Consider the following 20,926-nt stretch of genomic DNA (forward strand, 5'->3'; position numbering starts at 1 on the left):
TATTTTTATACTATATTTGATTGCTTTCTATATCCATTCTCTTGTCAATTCATAATCCATTTACCTCCGCCTAATTAACAAGTAATCGAAATTCGCTTTATTGGTTTGATTTTAGAAAGTCAATGAGCGGCACTAAAAGCTTGTACACGATTTCAATATAATTGAACAAATCCATAGTTAAATTTTTGATATGTCAACGTGATTCATAATTGAGTGTGAAATCGTGTAGTGTAAGTAATCTACAAATGTGCAAATGTACATATGTGGCGTAAATGATAATGATCTTCAAAAAAAAAAAAAAAAACGATAAATGAAGGTGATTGTGGAAGTGTATAAGACATGTTCAAAGACATAATCTAAGCAAATTTATGTGTATAATTGTGTAATGAAAATGCTCATGCTATTTGTGTTAAGGTGTCAAGTGTAAAGGACTGTCAGAACATTAAGCATTTGTTAACTAGTTATTTGTCATTTATAACATGTCTGTTATTAGTGTGAAGCATTTTGATCAGTGAATCAAACGCTACATCAATACCGGTGGAAAATATTTACGGTAAAACTTTAAAACTAGAATATTATTGTCTTTTCTCTATTGGCCCTTGAAAGTTTTATCCCATCTCACCGAAACCAGAATCAAAATTTTCAGAGTTTTATTTCGAATGGTCTAAAATTTGTTCAGGGCCAAAAAACAGAGTCTTCATTGAATACAACGTGATTAAATGGGCCATCTTACTTTTCTTATTGGAACGTATACATACTTATAGATCTTGTCTAACCTGAGACATACCCGAAGGGTGTCAGCAGAGTGGACGCTGAAAGTCTAAGCCACTCTACAGGCACCCTAACCGTAGGTTAACTCATCGAATATGTGGGAAGCAGTAGTAATTTGATTGAAGCACTTAGAGATAATAGCCTTGTTGCCCTTGCCAGTGAGCATAAAACAAAAGGTCTTTTAATTAAGAAGACCTTTTTGGAAAGATTACCAGAAAATAGGGTTAAATTTTGGAAAAAAAGATTAAACTTTTCAGTTTGGCATTACTGTAAGGGTCGATACTTAGCCTACAGTAATATTCATCGAACCCGTTCACCTTATGAAACTTCAAATCTTAAATAAAAGCCTACAAATCTTGTAAAATTTTTCTTTACATACAATGAGGCCGTACAATAAGTGGTTCTCATCAGTACTACCTGGCATTTTAAATACCGTTGTGAATGCTCTCAGTCAAAATTTTCAGCCAAATTATTGTATGATTATTACGTCACCAAGCTAGCTCTTGGTGTCATCTTTTCTCAAACAGTTAACTTTTTTATAGATGGTTCGACATTCAATGGAAAGTTTGTTAATGGAATTTACTGTGAGTTCTCTGTCAACTGTAGTTCTAGATTACTGTACTATTCTACATTACTGTAATGTCATTCAAACCATCATGAAAGAAATGATAGCATTGAAGCATTATGTACTTTTTTTTGGAAAAACTGTTCAAATCACAAGAGAATCTCTGAAAATTGCAATGCTGTTGAGTTTGCAAGAACTTCCGTATATTTTAACTGAGCGTTACTGATAGTTGTGCTGTCGTAAGTTCAAGAATCAAGAGCCAGATCCAATATAAGGGTCTGGGGAACAGCATGCTTTCAGTAAGATAAATATTTTTAAAGTAATGGGGTATCTGGCTAGTTAGTGTCTGCATGGTATCCATGCGATAAGGCTAAAATAGTCAAATAAAGTTATCTCACCACTGCTTTATTGAACTTATAAAATTTTTTTTTGCCTTCCATGGATTAAAAAACTAATTTATTGACAATTATATATTAAAAGTAGCAATTACTTGATTGCACTGCAGTAGGAGAAATTTAGTAACAATTAATGGTTAAAATTTATAAATTTTCTTAAGTGGCTTAAGCTTCCGTTGAAAAATAAAACAAATAATTGCTCATTGTCCGGCCTGAACAGTTTGTCAAACTTAAAACGGTTCCTGATTTTTTAATTGACAGTTAGTTTCAATGCAAACCAGCCTTGTCAGCTGGTGCTCTTACAATTAAATCTCTCATAGCACTCGCCTTGTAGGGTAGTTAGTTGGGAAAATGCATTGACCGTGCCTACTAAATTTTCTTTCAATTCCAGTTTAAAGCATTAATTGCAAAACGAAAAAGATAGTAGAAATTGCAAGACACGAAAAGGGTATGTGTGGCATGTAGTGGGACGTGCGAGTAAGTACGCATGTACATGAAGCATACAGCATAGTAGAATAATAACAAGTTTTTCACATGCAACAAAATTCAATAAAAGCAACCGAGAGCGCAGTGGGTAGGTCGTCTGATATGCAACGGTTAATGCGAGCGTTTTTCTTTAATACCCCGAACTGGCTACTCGAAGTTAGTCACGTAGTTTGTAACATTCAGAATGAAAGGTTCGTACATCTAAATATTCGCGAACTAGTCCTTAAATTTTTGAGATTTGTCTTAACTGCCAATATCGGACCACTATAGCATTTTGCTGCCATACCAACTGCACCAGCAAAACCAAGTCCTTATGTGGTAAGATTTTTTATTTGTGTAGATATCTTCACGAAATATTTTCAAAAGCAACGATATAATATCTGAACAAATTTTTTTGATCGGACCACTATAACATATAGCTGTCATACAAACTGAAAATTAAAATCAACTCCTAGTATGAAACGGTTTTTTATTTGACGCGATATCTTCACGAAATTTGACATAGAATATTTTCCCGAGTAACGCTACAAACTGCGAGAAATTTTTTTTAGATCGGATCACTATAGCATATAGCTGAAATACAAACTGAACGATCAAAATTAAGTGTGGGAACTTTTGTATGTGTGAAGGGTATTCTAGCAATCGAAGTTAACGTTTCTTCTTGGTTTTATGTTTTGCTTTTTTCATTAAAAAAGGATTTAAAAGAGTCCGATACTGTTGATATGAAAATGTTATGTATTTGCAAGTTTCTATTTTTACCAAATATTGCATACGAAATTTTAGTGTCTACGCTTGCGCACGAAAAGTTGTCATAGACACGCCGAAAAATTAGCTGATTAAAAGAAAATAGTGCAAAAAATTTAAAGTAAAATCAGTAAATATTTGCGCAATGCCAATTTGGGTCATCGACGCATTGGGCAGTAGACACATGGACTAACGCAAGTGCATATGCAAAAACGGTATTTAAGTATTTTATTGCGCCACTTTAACGATTTGCAATACAATCCTACGAATTTATAAACTGGGCCACTTAGTGACCGTTGAACGCCTACCGTCAAGTGGCAACTATGGTCGCAATTTAAACAGGAATTTTCTAATTCAGACTCAGATGCCGCGATGCTACAAAACATGTCATAAAATTTTGATTTTGGCAAAATAATTAGATTGGTACTTTTGTAACTATCATTTATGCTGAGACAGTTGTGGCAACAACAACAAAAGCAGTGCCAAATACGAAATTAGCAGCAATGGGCTCTCAATTTACCTTATGATCAAACAACAAGCGAAGCATTAGCGCGTCGAAAAACCAAAAAAAAAAGGAAACAATTTTTTTTTAAGTAAAACACACACACACCTACAGAGAGCTTATGCGTATCGCTGTGTCAGGTGCTAAGAGGCTTGTCGGCGCTGCGTTGTCTACTGCGGCAGCAGCACCTAAACAAACAACCAGTCAGTTAGCCAGCCTTACGAACGAGTTTTGTTGAAGTTTATAAAAATCGCAACATTTTGCCAATTGGACAACAGTCGTGTCTTAGCGCCGCCAACGTTGGTGCATACAGTTATTATATCGAGTAGCGTGTTGTACGCAAGGAAACGGAAGTGCGCGTTTTGGTGTGTGAGCGTGCGCGTGGCATTGTGCCGTTGTACGAACGTTAAATTTGAAATTTTTCAACAATACAAAATAAGGATACACATATCCTTCTTGAAGCCAAAGAGAAAATAAATTAATTGTGACAAAATGCAGGCGAATTTGCGTTTAACGCTTCGCAACTTGGTTGCTTTGCTGTGCCTTGTGACGCATGCGCAGGCCACATACAAACTGCAGGAGCGTTATAGTTGGACTGAATTGGATTTTGCATTTCCCAATCAGGGCTTGAAACAACAGGCGCTCGCCAGCGGCGATTATATACCACAAAATGCATTGCCTGTTGGCGTGGAGCACTGGGGCAATCGGCTATTTGTGACCGTGCCGCGTTGGCGTGATGGTAGGTGCAAGCGTAAAGTGCAAGGATATGAAAGGATAATTTGTGTAGTGGAATTCAAATTTTTACTACGACGGCTTAAATTATGAAAAATATTATAAATATTCTAAAGCTATAGGTCTGATCTTTGCACGTTTTGTTCTTACAAAGATAAAGATAGATACTTGAGGATAAATCATTATGATTTTCCAGTTCACACCCTCATACAGCAACTTATAATTAAGTAATGCTCTATTTTTGGTATAGTCATAGAATTTTGTGTTTACATCCAATTTATTTCATTAAGATATCCTTGACTAAATATCCTTACGATATTTTTACCCTTAGCAGGGTATATAAAGTGCGCCACACAAAACACCCAGAATCAAACGTTGGAAACCCCATAAAGTATATATATACATATAAATTATCAGCTAAACTAAGTCGATTTAATCATGGCCGTCTGTCCGTCCATCTTTATATATACAAACTAGTCCCCCAGTTTTTGAGATATTTATCTGAAATTTTGCCCACCTCCTTTTCTGCGCAAGGAGCTATTCATCTGTTGGAACCGCCGATATCTGGCCACTATAGCATATAGCTGCCATACAAACTGATCGATTAAAATCAAATTTGTGTATGGAAATTTCTTTATTTGTAAAGGGTATTCTAGCTTCGGCAACCGAGGATAACGTTTTTTCTTGTTTCTTCTCAGTAAAGGTACAATTATATAAAAGGACCCAAATTAGCAAAGTCCAACACTAATATTTAATAAATTTGATAAATAGTTTGCCTACTCTTCGGAGCGAAGTTAAAATATTAAATTTTTAGCTTAGCAATCGAATATTCTGGTTGAATTGGACTTTTCACCGTTTTTTACATCTATCTATTTGCAGACAATTACAATTTTTCTTTTAAGTAGCAAGTTATATCTAGCGTTTACTTGTATGGAAGTTTGAATATCTTGGAAAATTACCTTAAACGTTTGCTTTATTTTTAAAGAGCTTAAAAAAGATTTCCAACGTAATATATACTCCAACGTTTTTTTTAGTATATTTCGATTTTTTGATCCTTAAGTATTTATTTTCTTTCCTACATAATAATTATATTTTTTCTACTAAGAAAACATGTTCATACACCGAAAATAATGTGCTTTTTCTTGAACTCAACTTTGAGAACTTGAGAATGAGATAAAAAGCTAAAAATCTCTGCCATTGATTTACAGCGAAGAAAATTTGATTATTTGTGCATCTACCATTTTATACCATATATCAAACTTGACTCGGACAGGTCCATGGAAACTAATTTTTATACTCTCGCAACTTGTTGCTACAGAGTATAATAGTTTTGTTCACCTAACGGTTGTTTGTATCACCTAAAACTAATCGAGTTAGATATAGGGTTATAGGTATATAAATGATCAGGATGAAGATACGAGTTGAAATCCGGGTGACTGTCTGTCCGTCTGTCCGTCCGTCCGTGCAAGCTGTAACTTGAGTAAAAATTGAGATATCTTCATGAAACTTGGTACACATGTTTCTTGGTACCGTAAAACGGTTGGTATTGCAGATGGGCGTAATCACTGCCACGCCCACAAAACGCCATTAATCAAAAACAAATAAATGGCCATAACTAAGCTTCGCAATAAGATACAAGACTGTTATTTGGTACAAAGAATCACATTAGGGAGAGGCATCTGCAGTTAAAATTGTTTTTAAAAAGTGGGCGTGGTCCCGCCCCTAATAAGTTTAATGTGCATATCTCCTAAACTACTAAAGCTATAATAACAAAATTCACTGGAAGCAAATTTTTTTAGCACCTCTATTGAGGGTGTGAAAATGGATGAAATCGGGAGACAAGCCCGCCCACTCCCATATAACGGTACTGTTAAAAAATACTAAAAGCGCGATAAATCAAGCACTAAACACGCCAGAGACATAAAATTTTATATATGGGATGGTATGAGATGACTTTATAGGAACCGCGTCAAAATTAGTCAGTGGGCATGGAACCGCCCACTTTTAGGTGAAAACCCATATCTTGAGATCTGCTTAACCGATTTCAACCAAATTCGGTACGTAACATTCTTTTCATATTTTTATGTTATAGTGCGAAAATGGGCGAAATCGGATTACAACCACGCCTATTTCCCTTATAACACCATTTTCAATTCCATCTGATTCTTTCACTTTCCACTATGCATGTCAAGCAACAATGATTATTTTGGGGTAAAACTTTGCGTGAATAATACGTTTAAAGTATGCCACCTTGTGACCAAAAATTGTCTAAATCGAACCAAAACTGTTCAAGCCCCTAAGTACTAAATATGTGGACCCCAGTGCCTATAGTTGACCTTCTACCGAAAATATCAGTCAATCCACAAAGAAATCTCAAACGAGTATACCATTTGACTTTGCGAGAGTATAAAATGTTTGGTTACATCCGAACTTAGCTCTTCCTTACTTGTTTTTATTTTATTTTTTTGTCTTCTTTTTTTATGTTCGTGTGAAGTTTGAACTCTATTAGTGTCTATTTTTGGAGTATCTTTCAAAATGCAATAAAAATCCAAAGTATGGTTTCAAAAAATAAACAGTTCTTTTTGCAAAAATAACGGGTGATTTTTTAATAAAGATTTTTTTTCGAAAATCATCGATTTATTTCTATTAAAATTTAATTTTATATTCGCTGACACGTTTGAGTTTGTTTTTGCTGAGCTTTATCAAATTGTCAACTTAAATTGCTACCTAAAAATAATGAATTGCTTTCAAACTTCTTGTTCATTCTTTTGTAAGGTGGCTACTCAGTCGCTTATTAAAGACCAATTAATCAATCATTTCAATATTTGCCATTACAATTACTACTTTTTTCACCAATTTTAAACAAATGGCTATGAGCTTTCATTTTGATGTGGTTATAAATGACCAGTAATGGACTTTATGTATACATAGTACCCAAATGTCTAACTGTTTGTTTGCAAAAGATCTACATATACAATATATTGAATAACAAAAAATATTCCATTTCAACAATTAGAGTACGTTTCTCGGTAATAAAACCAGTATATGCGAAAACATGACAATTCCATTCAAAAAGATATTTCAAATCACTCAACAAAAAAAAAAATAATTCATACCCCGATAGTTTATTGACTGCTTGTTGGTAAAAGGAGAGATAGCGGTGCATAAATTGTGTATGATATGTGAATATGTTATTTAATCATGCGCCAGATAAATACATAGATATTAATCACCAATAATCGCATATAAATACTAGTTAGAACAACATCAAGCTTCACACTTTTTGAAACGCTGCATGCAACATGTGGCATGTTTAAATAGTAATAATCACAACTAGTAATTTGCATATAATAGCAGCGAAGTTATGCTTGAAAAAGTTGTTAGAAGAGTTGAAAAAAAAAATTCAAAAATGAACTTAATACGTTATTACGAAAACTTAACCAGGAGCCTAGCATAGCATATCATAACGAAATCGTTGTTATGGCGTTATGGCGCGTGGTGTTTGCCAAAGCTTTAATCAATATCACAGCAATTTTTTGTTAAATGCTGATCAAAACTGACTAAAACTTTTTACTAAATTGAATTTAATATAAGCTTTTGATTTGGTAAGGCTTGGCTTGAAAATTAGCTGAAGGGAGGGGCAAAGTGGGGTGAATGGGCAATGAAAAATAGTATTCGAAAAAGTTTCGCTTTTGATTTCCGGATTTTGGCTCATAGCAATCCAAATGAATTTGGTAGATTTAAGCTTCAAACCAAAAATATTGAAATCAATCTTATTTAATTGAGTTCCGATTAAGTTCATAATTTATTTAATTTCATCCATATAACTAATAGTTAATCCAGTTTATTGAAATTCAACTTAAATTAACCAAATTTACTGCAAGCCAATTCAATCATAGTATCTATGTAAATTAGTCTTAATGAACTCAATATATTAAGTCAGTGTAGGTCACTTCAGTTCAATTTAATTTTAATATTAATCATTTTTATACCCTGAAAAAGGTATATTAAGTATGCCATGAAATTTGTTACACCCAGAAGAAAATTTCGGAGACCATTTTTGGTATATACATATATAAACGATCAGCGTGACGAGTGGAGTATATTTTATCATGACGGTCTGGACTATCCACTGTTCCGTCTGTATACACGAAAACTGGTCCCTCAGTTTTTGAGATATTGATTTGAAATTTTGCACACATCCATTTTATTTCAGGAAGTTGTTCATTTGTCGAAACCGCCGATATCGGATACTATAGAATATTGATATCATACAAACTAATTGATCAAATTCATAAATTTTTTTGGAAAAATTTTTATTCTAGATGAGATCTTCATGGAATTTGGTACCTATTTTACTACAAACTGCGAACATATTATTCAGATCGGATTACTATAGCTTATAGTTGCCATACAAACTGACTGATCAAACTCATGACAAAGTTCTACATAAAAGAGCTTTTTTACTTATTAAGTAACCCTAATTCGACTTAAAGTTTTTTGTATCAAACAAGTTGGCTGGAAAAACCTAGCAAAACTTTTTTCAGAAACTTATTTCTACGCAATGTTGTAGTTGTTAACTGTTTTAAAAATTCAACTTAATTCTAATTCTTAACTCAACTAAAATCTAGTGAAGAGCATTCAAGCCGATTTAATATAATAATAATTAATTTAATTTAATTTAATACAAATGAGGTCAAAAACATTGAAGGCACAAGCAAGCATTTACACACCAATTAAATTTCCCAATAAACTTCAGAGTTTAAAGAATGGGACTAGTTAATTAATCACAATTTAGTCGATAACTAATTTTTCTGAATTTCTGAATTTATTTAAATTTATTTCGACTACATGCAATTATATTTGTTTCACTCAAAATTTAACCAATCCATACATATCTAGTCACATCAGTTCACATCATTTCTATTCAATTCAAAGTCATTTTTATTTAAGTTACGCCGTATACAAATATTTTAATATTTAGTTCAATTGAATTCAATTAATACCGAAATAATTCAATTCAGTGTAATAAATTCAAGTACAAATCAAATTAATTCAAACATAAAATTTGTTGTTTTTTTTAATTTAATTTTACTAGTTTTTGTTTTATTATTCCTTCTCACCAGACAATTTTTCCCAGGCACTCTTTTATTTTTGTAATCAAAGCACAGCATTTCAACTTGCCATAAATGTCGACCAATTTGCGGCATATAAGAGACACTTAAGAAAATTTCCGTATATTTTTGGCGATGTAATTTTAAGAATGTAGTAGCAATGCGTGGATTTGGTTTATGGACTTTAATTAAGTGGTTTTAGCGATTGTTTTTCGTTTGAATTTTTAAACATTTTGGCGGCTGTAGTAGTTTGGTGGCTTAAGGATGTTAAAATATTTTACAAAATGAGCCGACTTTATAAACAAACAAAAAAATATTAATAAAGAAAAATACCATTGACTTGAGGCCTGTCTTACAAAGCGGTTTCAAATCCTATGATGTGGCTAAAATATTCGGCCCATTTCTCGATATGATTTGAGCTCAACAATTTCGGTATAATAAAGTTATAATTTCATGCCGCAGTTACACCATTTTGCTGGAACCATTTGCTTCTCAGATAACTGATATTGAAGTGTAGAGCGAACAAATTGTGCTTGATTTTCCATTCCTCGAGGAAACGATATACCTTCATGGACTATATTAACAAAGATATTTTTGATTTTATACATATTAATAGTAGTTTAAAAATATATATGGCTACCCTCGTATACTGTATTCGCACTATATATACACATGGAAGTGCCGCTATAATTACTTCCCTTTTCACAATTGCATTCCATTGCTTTATCAAAAATCATTAAAGCCAATACTACAAATTATAATTTGGCCAATTAAATTTTTTATAAAAACATATACACGTTCGAGCCGGTTGTCCAAATACTCAGCTGTACGTACAAGTCTAGGCAAGCAAAAACAATGTATTTATGATTCGTGCAACAAATGCTCAACAAGCTAGACAAAATGTCACATATTGATTTGTGGCCGCCAAATACAACATTAAAGAAATGGCAAACACAACTTACAAAAAAACGTTAACATTTTAATAATGAATGTGTTAGGCTCAAAAAAGCGCAGCATTAATTGCATACAAATAAAACAAATGCATAGAGACAAAGCACCGAAGAAAAGCGACGAGAAAAGGCAACGTTTAAACGTTAAAGTGCAAAACAAGCAGACCAACTGCGTGACTGATAAGTCATTTGCTAAATATATAGAAAAAAAATTGGTAAAAGATTCAGTAGTTAAAGCTAATGATGGCCAATTAATGGATAATGACGTGAAAATACTGTAGTACAGTGGGTCTAAAGTGATATATCAGGTGGTGAAAAATAAAAAGAACACCCTTCACAACTGCATTTTTTATAAATAGCATAAAAGGGGTAAACAAGATCTGAACAACATATACCTGAGATAATAACCTATGCCGAAATTCGTGAATATATCATGCGAAACAAAAAAGTTTTCCATACAAGGGCTTGATTTTGGTCGATCAGTTTCCATGACACCTATAGCTTATAGCTATAGCTTTTTGGAGATAAAATATTACAAATCGATTACCATTTCTCATATACTGATACCACAAACCAGTATTGAACGAGGAAATCTTAAATTCATCGATAATCACAGTCTATATCTGGCATTTGGTTTGAGCACTTTAATAACGAAGTAAGATATAAAATGACAAAAGTCAGAGCTTCTTTTGGTTGAATCTCTACCAAAAACACTAGTTTGGACTTGGAACAATCAATCAAAATGAAAGTTTCTACTAAAACTCAGAACTTTAAAAACTCGAAGCTTTTTAGTGTCGAAAACTGTAAGATGATATAAATAATATAATGACTAACGGCTTAAAAAATGCCGGACATATTCAGTTTCCAATGGAAAACCGGCTACGCAATCGTTGAAAACGTTTCAGTAGTGTTTTGCAGAGTCTTCATTAGAACGAACACAAGTTTTCGGGTGACACAAAGCATTCAGTGAAGGTCGTGATGTCATCGAAAATTTTTATGATGCGTGTCGTCTATCCACCTTTGTTAATGATATTGATATCAGAGAGATAGCAGAGCATCTCAAAAATATTTATGAATAACTTATATTATATTTATTATATTATATAATATTATATTTCTGTTAAAGTTTTGGGTATGAAGCGTTTCAATGCTAGACTTGTGACAAAAAACATGAATACACCGTCTAATTCTAACATAATTATGATTGATTTTTTGGCAAAACACGAAACGAGAGTCGTCGCTCAGCCACCATATTCGCCAGATATGAGTTTTCGAAACTCACCACCAACATAAAAATGGGTTGTACCAATCTAATAAAAAACAAAATTGATGCGGTTTTCACGTGAGATCAACATTGAACTTTAAAACCCTACAATTATTTATGTTTAACTGGTGAACCCTCCATATAATCATGAAAAGGATTTCATAATAAACTCAAAAGTTTTTCTTATGCTCAAATTCGAAGATTTACAAGTATGTCCAGACACTTCCTTTCTCGATTGCATACGATTTTAAACATAGACGCAACAATGTCTCTACTTTTAAACACCGTTAAGTGAGCGCATAAATTTAAATTGAATCAGCTCACAACAACAACCTGTTATAAAGACATGGGCGTGGCACTTTTTTGGCGGCTCTGCCTTCTTGTTTGTACTACAATAAATATGTTGCCAACACTATTATTATTAGTAAACCACATTTTTCCTATAACTCGTTTTTTTCTCTCATTTTCCTGTTTTTCCTCTTTGGCAAACTCAGATATTTTGGTTTAGCCGTCGCACATTGCTGGATAAGATGCTGTGGAAGATATTAGAAGTTGGCTCATTTTTAGCAGGCAAGTGGCTGCTGCAATTGTATGTGCTCATGCATGTGCATGATCAATAAAATGTGAGGTATACGGAGCAGAGGGTGTGGCAAAAATGTGTGAACGGTGTTTAAATATTTTATAGACTTATTTATGCTATTAATAATGTATTTGGTAAATTATTTATTTAAACACCTATTAATATAATAAAATTCCATACAAAAGATCACATGTAGTGGGGCAGTATGGGGTTTTTGGATATTAAAATAAAGTAATATGTTAGGTATGGAGAATTTAGGAGACACTCAGAGGCTATATGCTGATCATAGTCATTGCATCGGCGGTCTTAGAATATTTTCACAGACATGAATGTGAAACGGATGTTGGAAACCCCTTTTACCATATTCATATATATGGACGCTATGACAGGTATTGATCCGAATTTTAATTTTTTTGACAATAAAAATTGTTATGTCTCATTGACCGATTTTTAAGGCCCCCATACTTGTATAAGTTAAATGAGGTCAACATTTAATTGCGATAACTTCACGGACGCACAAACAGACACCCAAAAATCAATTAGAATCGTAATCCTGATACTTTTGATATATTACTCTATATCTATCTCTATTACTTATATGTATTACAAACAACTATTAGAAGAACCAAACTACTATACTCTGTGACAACATGTTGCAAGTTTATCAAAATATGCTGCGACTTAAGCTCCACACACATGGTTCAATTCCTTACTGCTTGACAGCTTATCGTAAAATCGGTTTATGTGTGTGTATTGCCGTAATAAATAAATCTGAGTTAACAAGCCTTAAGACATTAAATCAACATGAGTTAAGCTGTCATGCGATACTTGGATTATCCCCAGGCGAGCGACACAGCGGAAAAGGCAGACAAGTTGCTGTCAAGCGGAACAGCTAAGCTTGAATGTGTTGAACGAATTACCAGAGTAGTAGCGGCTACTCACTAGCTTACTAACCACGCAGCAATTAGTTTATGTTTGACAGGTATTGAAAACATGCAGCCAAATTAAATTTGATGTAAATGGTAAAAGTTTATATCGTTTTGCTAAGCAAACATTAAGCAATTGGATTTTAAGCTTAAGAGAGAGCACCGACGCCGTCGAGCTTCTGGGTACGCGACTGCATTTAAGTGGGTGTCAGTTTAGATAAAGCATAACATTGCATTGCTAATTTTTCTATTAACAAAAGTTCCGCTTCTGACTTGAAAAGTATTTCAATAAATCTTATAAATCCCATAAAGTAAATAGTATATTTATACTTGATCGTAAAATTCTTAATGTGTTTCTATGCTTTGATTTTTATAAGCCTGGTGAGAACTGCATCCAAATTATTGTTCAGGGTGTGAATTTTACTCTCCTTGTTGAAATAAAGAGCGCTGTTTAAAACACAGGGATTCTGTAACGCATAATGTATCCACTTAAGATTAAGAAACTTCAGTGAAATTCACTGAGTAAACAGAATCAAATAATCCTTTGGACAAATTTGGTTTAAAACAAGTAAGGAAGGGCTAAGTTCGGATGTAACCGAACATTTTATACTCTCGCAAAGTCAAATGGTATACTCGTTTGAGATTTCTTTGTGGATTGACTGATATTTTCGGTAGAAGGTCAACTATAGGCACTGGGGTCCACATATTTAGTACTTAGGGGTTTGAACAGTTTTGGTTCGATTTAGACAATTTTTGGCCGCAAGGTGGCATACTTTAATTGCATTATTCACGCAAAGTTTTACCCCGATATAATCATTGTTACCTGATTTGCATAGTGGAAAGTGAAAGAATCAGATGGAATTGAAAATGGTGTTACATGGGAAGTAAGCGTGGTTGTAGTCCGATTTCGCCCATTTTCGCACTATGACATAGAAACATGAAAAGAACGTTACGCACCGAATTTGGTTGAAATCGGTTAAGCAGATCTCAAGATATGGGTTTTCACCTAAAAGTGGGCTGTGCCACGCCCACTGTCTAATTTTGAACGCGGTTCCTATAAAGTCATCTTATACCATCTCAGAGATAAAATTTAATGTCTCTGGCGTGTTTAGTGCTTGATTTATCGCGCTTTTAGTAGTTTTTAACAGTACCGTTATATGGGGAGTGGGCGGAGTTGCCACCCGATTTCAACTATTTTCACACCGTCAATAGAAGTGCTAAAAACATTTGCTTCCAGTGAATTTTGTTATTATAGCATTAGCGGTTTAGGAGATATGCACATTAAACCTATTAGAGGCGGGACCACGTCCACTTTTTAAAAAAAAATTTTAACTGCAGATGCCCCTCCCTAATGTGATCCTGTGTACCAAATAACAGTCTTGTATCTTATTGCGGAGCTTAGTTATGGCAAGTTATTTGTTTTTGATTAATGGCGTTTTGTGGGCGTGGCAGTGGTCCGATTACGCACATCTGCAATACCAACCGTCTCACGGTACCATGAAACATGTCTACCAAGTTTCATAAAGATATCTCAATTTTTACTCAAGTTAGAGCTTGCACGGACGGACGGACGGACAGACGGACGGACGGACAGACGGACGGACGGACAGACGGACGGACGGACAGACAGTCACCCGGATTTCAACTCGTCTCTTCATCCTGATCATTTATATATATATAACCCTATATCTAACTCGATTAATTTTAGGTGATACAAACAACCGTTAGGTGAACAAAACTATTATACTCTGTAGCAACAGGTTGCGAGAGTATAAAAACGACATTTAGCAAAAGAAATGTGGAGCTTACATAAATATTATATCAATGATTATTTCCTATTCAAAAGTGTTTTAGCACCAAAAAATGCAGTCTCGGTCGATTGAATAGGCTGCCACAAACGCGAAATTCGTTCAAAATACAAGATTTTCGCACCTTCAAATCTCTCTTACAATATCATAATATATGCCGGAATATATTTTGATGTAATGTATGTAATGGTATTGTATTGTACTTAATATAAAATGGTGGTACCAATATGTCCTGACTATACCTTTGTGACCTTTTTTTTGAGTCTAATGTTCAATTGATTAGTAGAGAATTTAAAATTTTAACACAAATAGTACAAGTATATTTAAAAGTATCCAATTTAGGTCAAATATGCATCATTTTGTTCGCTGACTTAATGTCACTCTTAGTAAAAGCCTGGGATCGATCAGTCGATTTTCCCAAGTCAAATTTTTTATTAGCAAAATCGTTCGCTATAGACAGGAAGAAGTAGTAATCACTTGACCCAACATCCGAGCTATAAGGTGGATCCGTTCTTACGACAGTTGGGTCTAAGTAACCGGAACGAACCCAAATTTTTATCCGGCCAAAGACTATCAACTCAGCATCATTCCTCGAAACTACTTCAGGAATGTTTTCTGCCGCTAAAACAACCCCAACTAAAAGGTGGATTTTTACGAATCTCCCAGTTAAGCTCTCGGAGCTTCTAGTGAGTCACTATCGATGTGCGTGGCTTGGCGATGTCGTGATAGCGCATAATTTCTCACCTATTTCTGGCCGTTTCTGGGCGAATGCTTGATTCAGACGGTCCAATTATCTACAGTACAGGTCCGAATTAAGAGTTTGACCGGAGAGGAATACCTCATAGTAGATGATTCGCTTCAGAAATGGATCGATTTTGTTGTAATTTAGCAGCGATTTGCAGATGGAAATTCGGTCCATGAGGTTTTTTGCTTTAGCTTCTCTTAATATCCCGTCTAATTTTAATGGTTCCAAATGGTTTATGGTGCAATGTTTAGCTCTCGTTTAATCGAAGCAGTGCTTACGTGATGGTCGTACTTTACAATTTCCATTATTTTATAGATATTTTCTACAATTCGTCTTCCGGAGCGTGATGTATTTTTGACATCAAACTTAGCAAAAAGCAACGCCGTAGAGAAAAACTCGTGGACTGGTTTTCGTGAATTGTTGGAAAAAAGTATCTGCACAAAATTGTTGCAGAGCGCCGGCCTCCACTGCGAATTCCGGGCTCTGGAGCAATATCCTAGATCTGCCTTTTTCTCTTCTACACTGCCTAAACGGAATAGAGGAAACCGAAATTGCGAAAAAACCTTCGAAACTCATTAACCGTAATGCAAAAGGAGCAAATTAGTAAAATAGACTATCATAATATTTTTTGTATCTAAATTTATCCAAAAGTCCAATAACATGATCCGAATAATAGACTTGTACTATTATGTGTGTAACGACAACATTATCGGGTTATAATACCAAAAAATTGAAGAACCTGCCTACAACTGAAAATTGTTTATTTTATGATATTTTATTTTAAACACGTCTATTAATATAATTTATTAAATGCAATTAAATAAAGCATAAATTAAAATTTGTAATCAATATGCACAGTAATATCTCACATCAACACCTAACCTGAACATAATTCAACTGACACTTAATTTAATTAATAATATTAATATGTGTAAGCTGTCAAACATATTAAATATATAACATATGAATAGCCATTAGGCAGCAAATTGCCTGTTATTAATTTATCATATATTATATTGAATATCAATATACGAAGCCAAGGCGAGTCGGCATGAGGGGATTACACACTTTATGCACATGAGCACACGTTTGTGTAATTTATTTAAAAAAGAAACTAGTAGTTACAAAAAATACATCTGTTAAACGACCAGTTTATTTCCCAACAAACGCCATTTGACAACTTGTCAACGCATATTTTTGAAAAAAAAATTACTTGTGCAAAAAAATCATTAAATTATTGAATTGAATTTTAAATATTTATTCACAACGCTGCAGATTGAGGTGTGTCGATAAAAATCATGTACACACTTACACATGACGCCGGTTGACAAATGCAATAATTAACGCCTGGTCAAATTAAAATCAGTTGACGTATGTATTTAAATAATTGAGATAAAATTGCGGCTGCTACAAGACAAGGTTTTAGTTTTTTACAATTTTTTGTTGTTGTACAAATTTAATTTCGTCTTGAAAAATTGGTTTTTTTACATATTTTAATTTCGAGTAGCAATTTAAAGTAATTTTTGCCAGTTTCTCACACAGTGCTTAAATAAAAACGGTAGCTGAATGCGGAAGCTAGTACTACGTCCTCTTATAGAGATACTGATGTGTGTGATAAGACTATATATTGGTTCCAATGGTTTCACTGACATACTAGTTCTAGTACGTAATCTAATAAAATTATATTCATTATAAACTATCAAAGCTTTAAGCGCTACTATGAAAACATTCATTCAACTTGCAAGCTTTAGTGAATATTAAGGTATTTTATAAACCTGTTGAGAATTACAGAACGATTAAAGTTAGTTGAATGAAATAGTTATGCAAACACTTTTTTGGCTAAAATAGCCAATAACTAATTTACTTAGTTTACATTACATTATAAAGTATTGAGTTATATCAACATTCGGCCTAAAGAATCTGCTTGTAGAAGTAACTGACTTACAAACTTAAACTTTTAAGAAATTGTGAAATAACTTGAATAACAGGTTAGAGTTAAATTTTCAGTTTCAAAGTGTTATTCATATGAAACCCGAAATTTTTAACCGATTTGTGGAAACAGTGGATACATGGTAAGGAATGGCTATTAATATTGTGAAAAACAAATTTATGCTCAATCCAACCTCTCAACAACATTATATTAAATTAGGAAAAGGAGGAATTACCATATATCCATTTGGAAGTCAGAAAACACACGTTTTTTAAAGACCTCCGAAAAACGTTTTTAAGCGAGGAAGTAAATTTTTCTATTTAAAATTATCTCCAAAAACAATTATTTATTGATCGAAGGACTAATAAAAATTTTGATTTTTGATAAAATTTCGGCTTTCCAAAAAAAAACTCGTTTTCTGTGTAAAAATTTACACTTCAGAGTGGCTTAAAAAAGCGAAAGGTCGCTTGAATATTTTAAGTCGATCGGTCCAGCGGTTTTGGAGAATTCGTGCTCATCAACATTGAAAGCAGCATTATAAGAATACGTGTTTAATGTTTTGGGACCCGATTACACAAAATTTCAAAATTCCTGCAAATAGAAGGGAATATTTTTGGAGACTATTTTTAAAATCGCAAAGGAAGCGATTTGTTGAAATTCACATGTGGGTATAACCCCTTAACATCGCAACCAAGACTAGAAGAACAAGATTATACATTTATAGGAAACGTTTTTACTAGCACTCTATGTTGAACTTCCAAGCACAATTTCGACATGTAAGAATTCCCCATTCCTGTTTAAGCATTTTGAGTCGGATTAGAACTTGCAGGACCTCTTGAGACCCTATCGTACATTCGCGCCCCAATTAGAAAACATTTAAGCGCTAGTGAAGATATGTTTTTTTTTCAATTTACAGAGATTTCGATGAAATATTTATCAGATCCGTTCCAGATTTAATACTCTGGCTAAACCTTTAATCTAATTACTTATCTACGTAGAATGCAGACAATAATATAATATTTATACCAACTTTTTTTTTAACTCTTTCCAGGCATACCGGCTACATTGACCTATATCAATATGGATCATAGTGTGACGGGTTCGCCGGAGTTGATACCGTACCCCGATTGGCGCAGCAACACAGCTGGTGATTGTGCGAACAGCATCACCACGGCGTATCGCATCAAAGCGGATGAGTGTGGACGGCTGTGGGTGCTTGATACCGGCACAGTGGGCATTGGCAATACCACCACCAATCCATGCCCATATGCTGTGAATGTCTTTGACTTGCAAACGAACACGCGCATACGCCGCTACGTGCTGCGCGCGGATGACACTAATGCAAACACGTTTATTGCCAACGTTGCCGTTGATATTGGTAAATCATGTGATGATGCGTTTGCTTACTTCTCCGATGAACTCGGCTACGGTTTGGTTGTATACTCGTGGGAGCAGAATAAATCGTGGCGCTTTTCCGCGCACTCATACTTCTTCCCCGATCCGTTGCGTGGTGACTTTAATATTGCTGGCTTGAATTTCCAATGGGGCGAGGAGGGTATCTTCGGCATGTCACTCTCACCCATACGTTCGGATGGTTATCGTACTATGTTCTTCAGTCCGCTGGCAAGTCATCGTCAGTTTGCGGTGTCCACACGTATTTTGCGCGATGAGAGTCGCGTAGAGGATAGTTTCCATGATTTTGTCGTGCTGGACGAACGTGGCCCCAATTCGCATACGACATCACGTGTTATGAGCGATGATGGTATTGAGCTATTCAATTTGATTGATCAAAATGCGGTTGGCTGTTGGCATTCGTCGATGCCGTATCAGCCACAGTTTCATGGTGTTGTGGATCGTGATGATGTCGGTTTGGTGTTTCCTGCCGATGTGAAGATCGATGAGAATAAGAATGTTTGGGTACTATCCGATCGCATGCCTGTCTTTTTGATCTCCGATCTAGACTACAATGATGTGAACTTCCGTATTTACACTGCACCGTTAAGTGCTTTGATTGATAATACAGTCTGCGATATACGTAACAATGCTTATGGTCCGTCAAATGCGGTGGGCAGCACTAGTTTCTATGCTACTCCCACAAGTACGAATTCTGTTTTTGGTACACAATTGGGCTTTGTCGGCAATAAAGTTTACGGCCCGCCCAATCCAGTGGGTCTGCCGAAATCTCAAACGCTCTTCACCAAACAATATCTACCGCCATTATCCATCAAACCTTCGATTCAAGCCGATGTGCCACGTGTGGCGCCACCCAGTCGCAATTATTTACCACCACTTATGGGTACTGGTTATAGTACAACACAACGCTCCGATCCAGCCAAGGCTTACGTCTTCAATAATGGTCTGTCCTATGAGACGGGTATTGGTGGTCCACATCTATTCCCACTGCATTCGGAGGGTTTAAAGAATTATGTTACTACACGCAATTCTGGCTGGTGGACGCATCATTGAGCTCTAAAGTCTTCGTGTTTTCTCTTGTCATCTGCCAATTCCAATCACGGATCCTTCTTCGCTGATAAATTAGTTTATTTAGTGTAATTTGTGTATCTTTGTTGTATCTCCGTGCATCTAAGCAACCTGAGGTAAAGCTTCACTTTTGTAATAAAGTTTAGTAATTGCTTCTTAATTGATTTTCGACAGTTTTAATGTTGTAAATAAATTCTCATTTTTAATATTTTTACATCCATACAAGTGTATATATAAATTTATTATGGTAATTTGTAGCGGTAAAGAGTCAATGTTTTAACTATTAAGATGATCGTTTTGCAAAATGGTTTCCAAATAAAATTTGTCATAAAGATGTATCTGGTTTTAATTGAAAGATTTCACTATCGATGTGTGTGACCCAGCGCCATTCCTCTCCTATTGACTAGTTCGGGGCGATTGCGGTCCAATGTTTGACAGTACAATTTTTACAAATTTTTTAGCACGAAATCTTTCTAATGCAATATAGCTTAACCCGATAGCGCTTATACAACACGATTATTATATTCGAATTTTTCGGTATATAACAATGAAAAGTAGGGTTCAGCTGCGAACATGTCTAGGACATCAAGAAACAGTCTTGGGAGATAAAATAAAACTCTTTCATCAAACTTACTTTTAGTAACGGTTTATACTGGTATTTTATAAAAAAGAAAAGTTGAAAAAGTTCCCAAGTTTTTCTTTATTGTTGAACAAGAAAACGAGCGTCATCAACACATCAACGTTTGCTAATGTAAGCGAGAGAAGCTTGATGATTCAAAAGAAAGTAAGAGAAAGAGTATAAACATAAGAGCCTGAACATCGAATGTTGGATGTCTTAAGATCTACATTCTAATTTCGCCGGAATCACTACTGCACAACTATCGTTTTAAGGATGTGTTTGAAAATTGAAAACTAATTCGCAAATTAGATGAG

At 34.6% G+C, this 20,926-nt stretch overlaps 1 protein-coding gene across 1 annotated transcript; it reads left to right on the plus strand.

Moving 5' to 3' along the window:
* Positions 1–3,751: 3,751 nt before the first annotated feature.
* y (L-dopachrome tautomerase yellow) lies at positions 3,752–20,327 on the plus strand. The gene is made up of 2 exons (XM_070110022.1): positions 3,752–4,202; positions 18,564–20,327. Exons 1-2 carry the CDS (start codon positions 3,956–3,958, stop codon positions 19,976–19,978), a joined length of 1,662 nt encoding a protein of 553 aa, XP_069966123.1. The 5' UTR covers positions 3,752–3,955; the 3' UTR covers positions 19,979–20,327.
* The last annotated feature ends 599 nt before the right edge of the window (positions 20,328–20,926 follow it).

This window comes from Bactrocera oleae, chromosome 5 (assembly GCF_042242935.1).
Source record: "Bactrocera oleae isolate idBacOlea1 chromosome 5, idBacOlea1, whole genome shotgun sequence".
NCBI lineage: Eukaryota > Metazoa > Arthropoda > Insecta > Diptera > Tephritidae > Bactrocera > Bactrocera oleae.